We start from the raw sequence: 16,417 nt of genomic DNA on the forward strand, positions 1-16,417 counted from the left end.
CAAAATCTATTACCTTTCGACCCTGAAATAGTACGAACCCTTAGGAACATTCGAGCTAAGATCAAAACATTAGGATCATCCCCACCTCTTAAGATGGCTGAAGAACAACCCAAACTCCTGAGGGAGTACTTTACTCCCACTATTTACACTTCCCCATCTTGCATTCGATTACCTAAAGTAGCAGCTGTACAATATGAAATAAAGTCTAGTGTGATCCAAATGCTTCCATCTTTTTATGGGCTCACCAATGAAGATCCATATAAACACCTAGATGAATTTCTTGAAATTTGCACCACTGTCAAGATTCAGAATTTCACTGATGATGCTCTGAAACTTAGATTATTCCCCTTCTCCCTTAAAGATAGAGCCAAACAATGGCTGAATTCTTTAGAAGCTAACTCAATTCGTTCTTGGGATCAAATGCAATAAGAATTCCTTAAAAAATACTTTCCCATAAGAAGAACGAACCAGTTTAGACGTGCCATTACAAGCTTCTCCCAAACTGAGGGAGAAGAATTTCATGAAACTTGGGAGAGATTTAGGGACCTAATCCGTAAATGCCCTCATCATCAAATACCTAAGTGGCAACTAGTGCAATATTTTTATGACGGATTGACAGAACGAAACCGTCAGATGATTGATGCCGCATGTGGGGGCACATTCATGCTTCAAAATGAGCATGAAGCATGGAAATTATTTGAAAATCTAAATGAAAACTCCCTCCACCATGCTTCATGTTCTCGTCAAGCACCCCCGAGTTCTCAAAGAAAAGGGACCATTTGTGAAATAAGTCATTCTATGGACCTGTCTAGCAAGGTAGATGCATTGTCCCATAAGATTGACCAACTGATGATAGGTGGGCATTACATGAACTCTTCCCAAGCACAAGTGTGTACTATTTGTTCTAGCCCATCCCACCCTATTCATGAGTGCCCTTCAGCGCCCCAATTCCCCGAACTTGTGCAAGAACACATCAATGCTGCTCAAACACTGCCTAGACCGGGTAATGACCCATTTTCCAATACATATAACCCGGGATGGCGAAATCATCCAAACTTTTCTTGGAAGCAGCAAGCTTCGAATACTGCCCAACCTTATTCCCAAAACTTTCCAAATCCTCAGAATTTTCAAACCCCACAAAATATTCATCCCTACCGTCCCTCGACTCAATTTCAACACACTCCTCCTCCACCCCAAAGAAACACAGCCTTTGAGGAGAAAGTGTTGAACGCCCTTCAAGGTTTGGAAACCATTACACAATTAGTGCACTCTCATACGCAATCAATCGCCAAGCTAGAATCCCAAATGGGTCAACTAGCTAATGCACTAAACAAGCGAGAGGAAGGAAAGCTTCCAAGCCAACCACTAAGTAATCCTAGGGGACAATACATGGCTCAAGAAAATCAACTAAATGCAATTCATCATGAACAAGCCAATGCTTTGACTACCCTAAGGAGTGGACGTATAATAGACAATAAGATTGGGGAGGACAACAATAAGGAAGGTGAAGAAGAGGATGGAAATGTGTCAAATGAAAATCTAAAACCTTCTTCTTCTTCTTCGGCTAGTCCATCTTCTGCCAAAACTCACATCCCAAAGGCCCCATTTCCTGAAGCTCTTACTTCACCCTCACCATTTGGCAAAAAGGGAACTTCATTAGAAGAGATGATAGAGGTCTTCAAACAAGTTAAAATCAACCTCCCACTCCTTGATGCCATCAGACAAGTTCCCTCCTATGCCAAATTTCTCAAAGACCTTTGTACACAAAAGCGAAAATCTAGGACACATGTGCCTAAAAAGGTCTTTCTAACTGAGCAAGTGAGTTCTATTCTCCAACACAACACCCCTCCAAAATTCAAAGATCCTGGTGCTCCCACGATCTCCTGTGTCTTAGGAAATAATTTCATTGATCGAGCACTCTTAGATCTAGGGGCAAGTGTCAACCTTTTACCTTATTCAGTTTATGAGAAACTTGGTTTAGGTGAGTTAAAACCAACCTCGGTATCCCTTCAATTGGCTGATCGATCTGTAAAAACACCACGTGGGATAATTGAAGATGTTCTTGTCAAGGTAGACAAATTCTATTTTCCAGTAGATTTCATTGTCCTTGATATGGAATATGAGCCCAATCCTAATAAACAAATCCCCGTGATCCTCGGGCGGCCCTTTTTAGCAACAGCCAATGCATGCATCAATTGTAGAACAGGGGTAATGAACATATCATTTGGGAACATGAAGGTAAAATTAAATGTGTTCAATGCGGCCGACCAACCCGCGAGGGAAGTTGAGTGTTTTATGATAGACAAAATAGATGACCTCATAAAAAGAGATGCAAAAACTATCTCACTGTGTCTGGCTGAAGACAATAAACTTAGCGCTTGTTGGGAGGCAACCCAATTCTCTTAAATTTTTTTAACATTGAGGACAATGTTAGGTTTAGGTTTGGGGGTATTTATCTTGATTTTCATCCAAAAAAAAAATGTGTGTTCATTTTCATAAAATAATAATAATAAATTTAAATAAAAAAAAGATTTTTGTTTTTAAAAACCTAATTTCTATACATGAATGTGAGAATGATAAACACATAGGGTATATAAAATCTAAAAAGCCCAATGACTAGTCGGAAGTAATACAAATTTAAGTTCTTTTCATTAAGTCTCTCTTAGGGAGTTGTAAGCTAATTAATACTTCGGAATTTCACTACACACTGGCCGACACTTCTAAGGTCTAGGCTCGACATTATATTAATAGTATAGTAGCAACCTTGGACCCTGATGAATCATACTTATCTAATCCAAAAAAAAAAAAATCATCAATAATAATGGATTTAGTCAGAAACATCGAAAAGGGCTACCTATTGTCAAAGGTCAAGTGGGCTTGTGATGAGAACTCCGAGCATAAGTCCGTAGGGGAGTCTTGATGCCCGACACCTTATGCCAACTGGTGTGAGAGTTGTCGACTGATTGCTCGTTACACGGAGAAATCACCACAAGAGTAAAAGTGCACAATATATATATAAAAAGAAAAAAAAACTCTGTATTGACCTTGAAAAAGACAATAGTGTGAAAGCCGTCGTTGTAAAAATTCGAGTAAACTGGAATATTACAGATAAAGCCCGTGAGGTACTAAAGTAAATATCCACAACTCTCGAAATCCTGCAGATAAAATGATTTTGAATCAGTGAACAGGTCCTTTCGACCAATCCTTGGAAACTACTAGTCTTTGCAATATTTTGTTGATCCGAACCCTTAGCTTGTGTACGGCCCAGATTTCACCAAGCACTCCAGTATAAATAAGTCTTACAACTCCCTAACGGAAACTTAATGACTTCAACTTGAATTGCATCTTGACCTAGGATTTGGGCTGACTTAGTAAATAAAACCATGTGTGCTTTGAAATTCTTATCATTTATGTATCTTTTATTATATTTTTTTTAAAAAAAGAGATTAATAATAACAATAATGATAAATGATTTATTGAAGATTGTGGGTATCTTCACTGAAAATCCTCACGAGACTACAACTCGTCCACTAGGATAACCTAGGGGTTTAAAGCCTTGTTACATATGGTAAATGTAACCGCGATGCCTGCGAAAGTGAGTTAAAATTCTTCTTTTCTAGTTTTATTTTGCTCGAGGACTAGCAAAATATAGGTTTGGGGGTGTGATAAGTGCTTAATAATTTATAATTTAGTTATCTTTCCATAGCACTTATCAATGTTTTTAAACTGATAAATACATATTTTACCATGAAATTGAATAAACATTGAAATAAATTTAAATTATGGTAAGAGGTAAATAATTCTTTTCTTAAACCAGATTCTGAACTTGTCTCTCTCTTGATTGCAATCTTTCATGAAAACTACAGAAAAACATATAAGGAGATTGTGTTGACCCGGCTAAGGTTATAATTAAATGGGCTTTGGTCTTGATTAGATTAAAAGTTATAATTGTATGGAAAAATATTTGATTAACCCTTTTATTAAGTCACGGTCCTGCTTTTAGCCTTGTTAAGTCCGGTCTGAAGCAGTTTAACAAAAATTAAACGACATTGGGCTCGAGAGTAAGTTCAAGCAAATCAACGATCATGACCCACCTCAAACCCAAAGTCAATTTCCAACCAATTCATTATCTGCCTTCATATAAAATTTATAAATTTAAAACAAGAAAAAAAAATAATAATGAATATAATAAAATTAATAAAAATCAGTGGATTTACTGTTCATATGAACAGTGTCCCGTGAAAACACTGTTCATATGAACAGTGTTACAAAAAAAATTATTATATAAAACTAAGTTCACTGTTTATTTTCTTCCCCCCTCCCCCGCATGGCATCTCGGCCGTCCACCTTCCTCCCGTCGATTCCACGGCTTCCTCCGCGTCTCAGCCGAGATCCAGCATCACCGCGTCAGCTCCGTGCCAGCCGCAATCACCGCGTGCCATCCGCCGCCCGTTCCACCTCCCAGCAGTCAAAAATCAGCCGAGCTTCACCCGGATTCGTTCCAAGAAGAGATCCCATCGATTCCCAGCTCCGATCCCTGTGATTCAGCCTTCACCGCGATCCCAGCCGACTGCATTCAACGAGCCGGTAACCCAGCTCCTTCCGGATCGGCACCGTTTCGAGCTCCATCCCCATCTTCGCCCGAGATCATTCCCAGCAGCCGGTAACCCAGCGCGGCATTCATCTCTAGCTCCGTCCCCGTCTTCTCCGAGATTCAAACATTCCGCATTAGCCTCCCAGCGATCCCGCGGCGCCCTTCATCCGGAGCCTCCTCCTTCCGTTTCTAGCCATCAAGGAACGCAAGATTCAGCCATTCCCACGGATTCACGCCCTTCTCCAGCGATCCCGCATGCAACAATCAAGCCTCCGCGAGATCATTCCCAGCATCACGCCCTCCTCCTCTCTCAGTGGATCCATCAAGGGGGAGAATGGGTATAAAGAGGGTGGCCATCGGCTTTGAGAGGGGAGCTCGGTGGAGAAGAAAACAGGGGAGACCCCCTGTTTCGGTGAAAAGAAGAATCCAGCCGAGAGAGAAGAAGAGAAAAAAGAAATAAAAAAAAAGAAAGGAGGGGGAGAGAGAGAGTATTTTGGATATTTTGGGAATAGCCTTTCATTTGCAGATGGCAAAGGATTTCTTCAGCCAACCAATGGAGATGACGAGTACCATGAGCAGCTAAGCCTCGGTTTAGGGGTTTGATGAAGCCGTGGATGAGTATTTATGTTGCATTTCTTTGATTTTTAGCATTGTAAGACAGTTGCATATTTAATAAAATTCTGATCTTGAAATGTCTTGTTTAATTTGTGTAAGATGTTTATCTTGTAGAAAGCCTCTGCATGAATTAATATAGTTTATCGAAATCGAATCCAATACCTGTGGTTTGGAGGAGACTGTTATGCAACTACTAGATTTATCTTTGAGAAATTAATCATCAGATGAATCATGCTAAGTAGGACAGACCATGCCTATCCTTAGAGAAGATGGTTTGTACCAGGCCTAGATGACTCATACTGTGGGTTAGATTTCAACTTTTTGTATGATTGTCCTAACTTGTAGTTAAGAGCAATCAGATCATACACGCATCTAAATCATTGAAAGCATCATATTTACGAATCCATCGGTGGATTCTAACCCTAAACATCTCTTCCCATAAAATACTCCTACTATTGCATTCATCTTACTTTTAGCTCTTATTAATCGATAACTCAAAAGTCTTTTTACTCTAGCTTATGCCCTTTGAATTAATTTAGTTAAATCAAGTTTGCAAATTCTCCTTCTTAATTTACTTTTAAAAGAAAAATAACTTATTCTTCAATCCCTGTGGACCGACACCCGTAATCACTATCCTACAGGATACGTGCTATTGCGTGGTTTATTTTTGAAATTGAAAGAACCGATCAAGATGCCATTCACGGACGCGTGATGCTGGGACTCTCGGTTCTGGAAGAGGGGGGCGCTGGCATGCGATCTCTGGATCACGGGTTGAAGGAGGCGCGGGCGTTGTGCGATCTTTGGCCCTCCTGATATGGGAGCTGGGAGACACTAAGTTCAGTCATATAGATAAAAAAAACAAATAGTGTGATGTGAAATTTGGTTTGTAAACGGACGGACTCAGTTCGTCAGGGATCATTTGTTCTGACTGAAGGTCTATTGCAAGTCTTTCAAGTCATGGGTTACCCAGCACCTCATAGTTAATTTAGATTTGTCCAAAATTATTTTCCACAGGCTCAAAAGAAATGGATCCGATTCGGACCCGAACCCGACTCGGACCCGATTGAATTCAAATTTGTACTCAATGTGCATTTTATCTCTGATTTATGAAAATCTGTGCCAAACCCAAATATAATATTAATCCAGTGAATTTATCATTATCGGTTAGCAATAATACTAATTTAGGTGACATGTAGGTCGCACTTTTGTGCTCTCATCAGAGACTCTTCGATGTCTAAGACAGAACAACAAGGCAACAGTATGGAAAAGAGAGGGTTTCAATAGAGTGTGGTCTTTGTGAGTAGTATTGCATGTATGTATTGCCTATTGCGTACTATGCACTCGTACCTCAGTTCTCTCGAGTTGCTCTCTTTATATAAAGAAGCCAGTTTTGTCGTTACCTAGGCCGACGTGGCGTACAATAATGACCGAGCAACGGATGGTCAGATAACGGCCGGTGGTACGGCCGCAGCATAGAGGTCAGTCCGTGTGGGCGGCATGCGGTGCAAGCCTTGCACAGGGCATAGTGTTGCCGCGACTGCAGGCTGACAGGGCTATCGGTTGTTAGGACGGCTCTTCTCGACTGGCGGCTCCTCGACTGAGGCCAAAATCATTCGACTTGATTTACGTCGAGATCAATAAGGTCAATCTGATCTGAGGTCGAGGTGCAATTTTTTCTCCATGAGGAATTACATGATCATTATATGCACCATTCACCAATAAGTAGCAATCATAAAGTTTGCTGCACGATGGCATGTGCAGTTTACTAGTTCTGATGCAAAGAAGGAAAATTAAAATCAAATGTGCATCTCTCGTAAAAGTTCTTTCAAAGTTCTGGTTCTTTTTTCTTTCTTTTTTTTCCCGCAAAAAAAGTTTGAAATTAAAATACTAGGCATTTTAGGTCTTGGGCTACAAACGTTGGGTTGTTAATGTAGTAATCCTTGCTCTTGCTTTATCCTATTTTGTCTTTGTGTCATGTTGAACTAGACTGGGTTATAATGCCCCTTACGACCCAAAAGAAGAATAGGAGGCCATCGCTAATCCACAACATTCTCCAAAACACTATGGCAGGGATAGTGTTCCTGACTACCAAGACAGGTTCGATTAGATTGAGAAAAATAATAATGACCATTCAGCTAAGAAACTTGCTTTCCTAATCACAAATTACAAGTCCGGCTCCTTGTCAACCAAGAAAACAATCTATTCAATAAAAAAAAAACAATCTATTCAAGATATTGCAAAAGATTTTGGTTGGAGGGAACATATGCATTGAAGCTTCTATCGGTCGAATTCTTTAGCAAAGACAACTCCCATGGCAAGGTAATGTTTTAGGTGCGAGTTGAAATCAAGATAGCTACATCTAGCTACTAAATTCGAAGTGTATGCATCAATCGACACCAACCTAAAATATGATGGCAAAGTTACCTATTATAAATGTTCAATCATTTGATTTTAATCGCATATGACTATTTGAACACTGATTTGCTTTGAATGTGCAGATTACTAATATATTAAACTCAACGGCTAAAGGAAATAAGTTTTTAGTTCACGACTTGGAAAGCCTTACGAGATTATAATTTCAAACATATTGTAACAAGTAATTACACTCTTTACATTTACACTCAAAACATTATAATTTTCAGAATCTCCATCTAACTATATAAAGCATAAATTAAAAAAGAACACCACGCTTCACATACAAAGAATTCACAAAAAGCTTACAACTTTCCTCTATCTAAAATATAGATACAAATAAGAACACTGCCTTCACATACATACATACATACATGCATAAAGAATTCGCTAGCGGCCTTTTTAAAAAGAAAGTATTGGAGCCCATACCACCTTATTGATTGATTATGGGTCAAATGGAGTGATGAATTTTTTATTTTATTTTTTTAGTAAAAAATAGGAGGGGATGGGGAGGGACAAGCCCACCCACGTAGCAGCTCCCACTGAGCTCCTTTTTCATCAGAAAATATTCGATACAGATCGCAAGTTTTACGTGCCTTTCCCGACCCATGGGCTCACCCCATTGGGCTCACCATCTCACGTGTGGGTACGTCACTCCAGCACCACCTTAATACAAGTGGAAGGAAAGCATAACCGCCAGCAAGCCATCCGGGTGTGGAGTATCCGGTCCCCTAATTTAATCGACGCCCGCATATTTTGAACCCGAGCAAGTTGGGCGAAATTATTGCCCTCTTACCACTAGGCTACCATCTTGGTGGCAAAGTGATGAATTTTTAAATGCGGGAAATGACTGGACTAAATAGATAAATACGTGTGAACCAATCTTCTTGGGAGTTGGGGCTAGGAAAAGTCTGTGGATTGGGGAGGAAATGGAGGTTGCTGACCTCCTCCTGTGCATGTACGCCCGGCACGTGTAATATTCCGTCTTCTTATTTTGGCTTTCTCCACTCCTCTTTAATCCCAAGCGATCTCGAAGGTCCCCAGTCCGAGGGTTTCTATTCAGATCTTTGTCCCCAACTTTCCCCAAACCTTTCCCTTAAGACCCCCCTCCCCTCTCTCCTCGCTCTCCATCTCCTTGTGGTGGCTGAGCTTTTCATGCTTGGATGGAGTTTGGCCATCACATGGAGGTTGTGTATCAAGAGGTGAGCCTAGCCCTGATGCATGCAGACTTTTTATCATTCTAATTTTTGTTGTCCCTCTGTTTTAATGGGAATCTTTGCTACATGCTAAAGTTTTGATCCTTTTTTTGTTGTTCTTGTTGGTGTTTATTTGTTGTGGGGATGATAGGAGTTTATTAGGAATTCAAGAGGGGTGCAGCTCTTTACGTGTAGATGGTTGCCATCTTCTTCATCACCAAAAGCCCTTGTCTTCCTCTGCCATGGTAAAATTATGTTCACCACACCGTTTTCAATCTTTTCCCCATGTTATTCTTATCTTTTCCTTTGCTTAATGCTTTCCTTCTTTTGATGAAGTGCAGGGTACGGCATGGAATGCAGTGAATTCATGAAAGGTAGCAACTGTTCAAGCTGCATAAAATCACGATTTTCTTTTTGGTTCCTCCACATATTTATCGTCTCAGACTTGTGTTTGGATCACCAAGATCCAATAATCCGAAAGGTCAAAAATAATAGATGGAGTAGAAGGATTCTATATATCTCCATTTCCCTATTTGCCACCCACCTCCACCTACTGCTAGTGCATGGCTCTGTCAAAGAAATTTCTAAAGCCATGGGTGAAACTTGGGATCCCAAGCGACAAGTGAAACTAAAAGCCATACTTCCCTTTCACTGTGGCCCTTTATTTCACCCGTACTATGTTTCGTGAAATAGTAATTACGAGGCGTGCAGGGATTACATGTGCCCTGCCATAACTCAATAAGGGATGGTGGCTTCTGAGAAGATCAAAATTCAAAAGACAGCAAAGCTATAGTCAACGCCAAAAGAACCCATACCCGATGGTATTTGGAAGCCATCACCTTCTTCAGTTTTATAGTTTTTTTGTTTCAGGGAAAGGATTTAGGATGCAATTTGTACCTTAAAGAATTAACTAAGAAGTTAGAAAAAGCTTTAACAAATATATAACCATAGTATATTTGGATGAAATTGCATGCTGATCTAGTGATCTATAATATCTATTGGACATCCAATATATCAATAGGTATGCTTGAAACTGTGTCTTCGGGTTCAAGTGTTGAAGCTTATCCATATTCATATATGAGGCACCTGAATCCCGACCTATTTAGGTGATTTATAATATCATTAAAGTCATAGGAGGCTTCTTTTAGTCTTTCTTTTGCTGCTTCTCCCATCTCGTCTCCTAACTGAATAGATATAGTTCCATAAGAATGTCATGTTGGGATATTGAAACACCCTTTTGACATATACTTTAGAAGATATTTCTTTCCTATAAAATCCTTAACAATGATGCAACACTATATCTGTAATTTATCTTCTAGTCAGTCATTAATTTAATGATGCAGGGTAAAACCAATGCCAGGACATCCTATCACCATGGTTCAAGGCCTTTTTTTTTTTTAGTTGTTTCCTTCAATATTTCTACTTGGATCACCAGCCACACTCAAGCCAAACCAATTAATTCAAGGAAGGTGAGTGGTCAGATTGTGGGACCCGCTTTAGGACCTCTTCCAGTGGCTTATTTAATTCTTAGTAGGTCACTACGTAGGAATATAAATAAGAGAAGATCCATACTTTAAGACCATGTCTAGCTTGTGAGAAGAAAAACTTAAATCAGTCCTGTTATTCCCTTCTATCCTTCCCTGTTTTACCTTATCTTGTTTTTCCAAGGCTTGGAAATCAGAAATATAATGGAATGGTTGCAAGTAGAGTATATATATATATATATATATATCATATATTTTTTTAATTTATAAATATGTTGGTCTTTATCTCTCCTATCATAAAATTGAGGCAAAATTGCATCGCGAGGTTTTGTTTGGCGACCAAACGACAAACCAATTCCCACCGCTCACCTCCTGATGACCCGCAACATCCAATCCAATATACCACGTAACGCTTGCAATTCCGTCAACCTCGCAACCAAGTAGCCGCTTGGACGTTTTCTCGGGGTGATGTGTCCCATCACGGCCGCCCAATGGCGACGGACGGCGCCGTTATAACTAACGGGGTGGTTCCCCACGCCCCCCCCCCCCCCCCCCCCCCTTAAATTATTGGCGGGGCGGGACGCCGCAGGGATTGTATGATGCCGCCCGAGATGGGAAGATGGAACAGATCTGACGGCGTGGATTGGTTGGTGGATTGCAGTGGTGGGGTCGAGGCTAGGGGGCGCGGGATACGCGGTGTACGGCATGGATTACGAGGGACACGGGAAGTCGGAGGGGAGGCGCTGCTACATCAAGAGGTTCGGCAATCTCGTCGCCGACTGCGAACGCTTCTTCAAGTCCATTTGCGGTAATTTTTCTTGGCCCCCCTTTATTGCGTATGTTCCCTTGAAATGTTTATAAAGCTTCGTAGCGCATTATGACTGTTAAGGTTGCATGTAACATTGCAGGGGAAAAAACAATCAACCAATTATAGGATTTGAATCCCCATCATGCATGACATCAAATGTTATAATATTTTTCTAAAATATAAATCCCGCATCTTTTTCTTTTGATGACTCTTTCTTTTCATCATACTCTGTAAGTACTTTCTTAAATAATTACAAGCAAAACACCTCTACGAGAGGTATCAGAATAAATAAATATAAAACACTTTAAAAATTAAAATATGATATAGATTTTATATAAAAAATGAAAAATTATATCCTACATCAGATGTACTACATGAACAACTTGAGACGAGGTAAAGAGAAATGACAATTCGAGACAAAGTGCATAATGAATGAAGCCCTCAGAAATGAGAAATCTAATTGGTGTGGTGCACCACTGGCCCAAGACATCCGATATAAGATATAATTTTTCATAAAAGATAATATATGAACAAACAGATTAGCATGAATAAAATTGTAGACTCGATGCATGTGGATGAATAAATATCCATGGCCTGTTGAAAATGTATATCCATTGTCCGTATGGCATTGAAACTGATAAACTTCTAAAACTCCATTGACGGCGCATTCTGCATAGCATCATATAACCACATCTAAGTCAAAGCACACCTTGACAATCATTAGCACAATTCCTCTGAGAAAGCTAAGGAATGAGATTTCAAAGTTGAGATGACAAAAAAGTAAAGCCCGAAACAACTGCCAACATTATTATATTTGTGAGTACCCAAACAGTCTGTTGACTAGTGAATAGTTATTCTATCTAAGATGGCCTCATTTCTTGTATCAACTCTCTTCTCTTTCCCTTCTCTTCTCATGTTAATTGTCCTTGTTCATGGATGCAACGTCCATTGATACGAGAGGTAAATGGCAAATTCTCTGCGTCCACTTGAGCCATGAGGGCATCCCTAATATGACAATCATCCCATTTTGTCATCCTTGCTTATTGTGCAATGAAGAGGTCTCTTGTTGAGTGAAGTTGTCATGAGGTTTGGTGGGAGGAGAAAGTGGAAATTATGCTTATGATCACTGTAATATGGACATGCTTTCATAATTTTTAGTAGTCAGATATCGAAGCCACAAGAAGGTTATAATAGATTTTGCACTGTATAGATTACATGAGTTTCAATTTGAGATTTCATATTTGGAATGAAACATCAGTTTTTGTACTGCATTCTCTTCTAATTTTCCCCAAGTAAAACGAGAACCCTACATTGTGCTACATGGGAGAACTTGTCTTGGCATTTAAAGCTAATATCTACAAAAGACCAGAATTTTATCTTGAAATTTGTACATTGCTGCATCTACCATCAAAACCAGACATTGTAACTCCAATCATATAACCCTATATCCATGCTAGTAGGAATATTAAAATACATGTCCTCATATTATAGTTTATATCATGTGTTCTAGCAATATCATAAAAGAACTACTTCAACAATATATGTGCACCTCACAACACTCCCTGAAATTTAAGATTGTGGAAGCATGAGTCCAGTATTCATGAAATTTGTGCTGTTCTAAATATACTCAACGAGTAAAAGCTTGATTGATACACGAACACCTAAACCCAGTACGTAGCAAGTGAGCAAAAAGTTCTTTGAGCTCTAGCTGCGCAAAAGGCTTTCCAGTATCCTGAAATCTCAAGAAGCTAGGTGCTAATTTCTTCCCATAGGGTCACACGTTAAATATTAAAGTTGCCACAAGGATGGCCAAGTGATGCTTCCATCGACCATGTTTGCATCTAAACCTTGCTCTTTAGAAACATAGTTTTAGCATCAATTTAATTAAACGGGGTAAGGCTCTTCATGGGTGCATTTCTCTTCTGGTTCTTTCAGTGTGTTCTCGTACTAATTAATCATCATGACCATAATAATTAATCATAATCCCCATCGTTATCCTTTGTGCAGTGAAGGAGGAGTACGTAAATAAGAGCCGGTTCCTCTACGGGGAGTCGATGGGAGGCGCCGTAGCTCTCCTTCTTCACAAAAGGGATCCCACGTTCTGGGATGGTGCAGTCCTCGCGGCGCCGATGTGCAAGGTAAGCTCACCGACGGTTCTGGGATCTCCTTTTGTTTGTACCCCACAATGTACCAACCGTGCCGCCCTGCTGACTTGATCTCTTGTTGGGGTGGTGAGCAGATCTCGGAGGAGATGAAGCCCAGTCCCATAGTGGTGAACATCCTAACCCAGGTGGAGGATATCATACCGGCCTGGAAGATCGTTCCCACCAAGGATATCGTCGACACCGCCTTCAAAGACCCCGTCAAACGCGAAGTGGTTGGTATATGGTGACACCATAGGATTGGTTAATTTGGTGCCCAAACTCTCCTAATCCTAATTTCTAGGGGTAATTAATTCAGTTATTTGGTGTGCTATCTGGTTGTTTTCCGATCCTCCAGATCCGGCACAACAAGCTGATATACAAGGACAAGCCCCGGCTAAAGACAGCGTTGGAGTTGCTTAGGACCAGCATGGACCTTGAGGATAGCTTGTCCAAGGTATGTTATCTTGAGAGGACCGTTTAGGGTTACACAGAAGAAATGAAAGAATATGCTTAATTGAAAATGATTATCATACATACGTACATACATATGTATATACATACATATACATATACATACATACATACATACATATATATATATATATATATATATATATATATATATATATATATATATATATATATATATATATGCGCGTATATGTATATATATGTATATGTATGTATATGTATATATATGGGTAAACATACAGAAATTGACAGATTTTGCATGAATACCCTTTCCAAATTGATATTTGCATGTATACCCTCGTAAAATACTTGGTTTGCTATTCTACCTTTTTAATTTTTATTTTTGCATATGCACCCATATTATTTAACAACATTAAAAAATTAACGATTTTAAATTAAAATAACTAAAATACTTTTAATGGGTAAACATGGAAATAGATCATGATCTCGATAGCCGGAAAAGAAGACTGGAACATTAGCGTAATTTCAAAATTTTATTTTATTTTTAATTAATATAAATATGATTTTTTCTTAACACCGTTCGAACAACTATTATATTTGAGGCATTTGTACAATAACAGAGTTTTATAAGCATATACATGTAAATATTAATTTTAGAAGAGTATTCATGCAAAATTCAATATTTAGAAGGGTATCTATGCAAAAAAAAAAAAAAAAAAAAAAGGGAAAAAGTAGATCAATAGGCCCATATAATGGAATTTGGATGGAACTTAAGTGGGCCTGTAGAAGATGATGGGCTGAGTGGGCCAACAGATCCGATTCCCACAGAAATATCCAAACAGCCGCTTAACTCGTTGTGCGGGTCCTGAATCCGGTTTGTGCTCATCCTAGTCCCTAGATATACATAGGGCACACAGCAGTACTCTTTTAATTTAACGGATAAGTGAGTAAAAAAGTTGAAAAATACTTTGTATACCCTAGTGCATATGCTGACTAGGTTCTTGCTGGGTTACCGAGGGTAAAATAGTTTTAAAGCCCTGCCTAAAATCCCTGTATATTACACAACACACAAAACTTAGTTTAGTGCTAATACTGGGTATACTAGTACGTACCCTTCACCAATATGTTTCAATTCAGAAATTGAATAAATCCAGAAAAAGATGATTTTATTCCAAAGGCACATTGGCCAAGAGGATTGGTTGGGATGAATGCGAGCAAGCCTGTCCTGATCTACTAATTCTGTGTACACGCTGGGATACATCCATTTCTACTAAGACTTTTCAATTCAGAAACAAAATGAATCTAGAAAACTTATAATTTTAGTCATGATAGATCCTTTTTTTGAGAAGAATTCATAAATTCATTTTATTAACCAAGCCCAAGAGTTATTCATTAAGGCACAGCTGGTAAAAAAGGGATCAGATTGGAATAAATGCATGCAAGGCATGTCCTCACCATACTCATTCCAGGCACATGCTGTGGTGCATGCCCTTATACCAACTTTTTTCAATTCAGAGGCGAAATATATCGAGGAAAGATGATTATTCCCGATAAATCCTTTTTATCCTGTAACTAAGTCTCAGAGTTATTCATTAAGGTCCAATCGGTAATTCAAGAGGATAGGAAGGCCCGCCTATCCTCGCCATATCTGACATTGTGAGGTTAGATACTTACACCTGCCAATATTTGCGTGGAATTGGACTACCCAACGGCTATCTAGTGTTTCTCATTTCTAGTCAAGTTGAAAATGCTAAGAAATGACCACCATCCAACCCAACTAAATACATACTAGTAAGACAAAAAAAACTAAGGACATATTTTTTTTACAAATGAAATAGTCAGTATAGTGTAACAGTTATATGGAACCGCAAATTTTTATCTAAACGTAAATTTCATTTATCCTATTTATCTCATGCAAACTATGCTAATTGAGTATAGGTACTATGTTTCTCAATTTTTCTGTTCAGTTTCCTAAGCTTAGATTCACAAAGAGTTTCTAGACATCTTGGTAGAATTGTTAGGGGAAATGCTATGCGTTGGCAATGCCTCTCAAGTCTCACCTCAAGGCTTGCCCTTGGAGGAGATCTAGGATTCAAATACTACGCATTGCTTCAATATAAAAATAAATGCTGTACTGTGCAAAACTTTGCACTGCTCATGGCCTAATGACACGGAAATTGGCAGGTGAATCTTCCCTTCTTGGTGCTGCATGGGGAGGCGGACTTAGTGACCGACCCAGAGGTGAGCCGAGCGCTTTACGACCGGGCCAGCAGCGTCGACAAGACCATCACGCTCTACCCCGGGATGTGGCATGGCCTGACTTCCGGCGAGCCCGACACTAACGTGGAGAAAGTCTTCTCGGACGTCATCGCTTGGCTCGACCACCGAGCCCACGAAAGACCCGGAAGATCACCGTCCATAAGGAGCGACATCGCCGACGAAGCCATCGCCGACGAAGCCAGCCCGTCACCCAAGGTCATGAGATGGCCTAGTGGTGCCACCACCAGGAGGCAGCCTAGCGGGATATTTTGCTTTGGGTGGAAAGGGCGGACGGAGCCCCGCTCGGCCCTCTAAGGAGCTGCACTGGGTGTCGAAACATTTCAACAAACACTTGGGAAGATGGAAAAAGGGAATTTGGGAAGGGTGGGAATCAAAAGCCAAAGAAAAAACAAAATTGTGACAGGTGACCTGGGACTTATCATAATAAAAGCAAAAAGGGTTTCATAGATCAA

At 39.7% G+C, this 16,417-nt stretch overlaps 1 protein-coding gene and 1 non-coding gene across 2 annotated transcripts; one reads left to right on the plus strand and one right to left on the minus strand.

The window, feature by feature from the left end:
• Positions 1 to 469: 469 nt before the first annotated feature.
• Positions 470 to 575, minus strand: LOC120110340. The gene has a single exon (XR_005511283.1). It is a non-coding gene; the product is annotated as a small nucleolar RNA R71 (small nucleolar RNA).
• A 7,971-nt stretch (positions 576 to 8,546) lies between these two features.
• LOC120110212 (caffeoylshikimate esterase-like) lies at positions 8,547 to 16,417 on the plus strand. Its single transcript, XM_039124553.1, has 8 exons — positions 8,547 to 8,823; positions 8,969 to 9,062; positions 9,159 to 9,191; positions 10,963 to 11,109; positions 13,117 to 13,247; positions 13,349 to 13,486; positions 13,609 to 13,707; positions 15,870 to 16,417. The coding sequence occupies exons 1-8, from the start codon at positions 8,785 to 8,787 to the stop codon at positions 16,257 to 16,259; spliced, it is 1,071 nt and encodes a 356-aa protein (XP_038980481.1). The 5' UTR covers positions 8,547 to 8,784; the 3' UTR covers positions 16,260 to 16,417.

The sequence above is a fragment of the Phoenix dactylifera genome, chromosome 3, assembly GCF_009389715.1.
Source record: "Phoenix dactylifera cultivar Barhee BC4 chromosome 3, palm_55x_up_171113_PBpolish2nd_filt_p, whole genome shotgun sequence".
NCBI classification, from domain to species: Eukaryota; Viridiplantae; Streptophyta; class Magnoliopsida; order Arecales; family Arecaceae; genus Phoenix; species Phoenix dactylifera.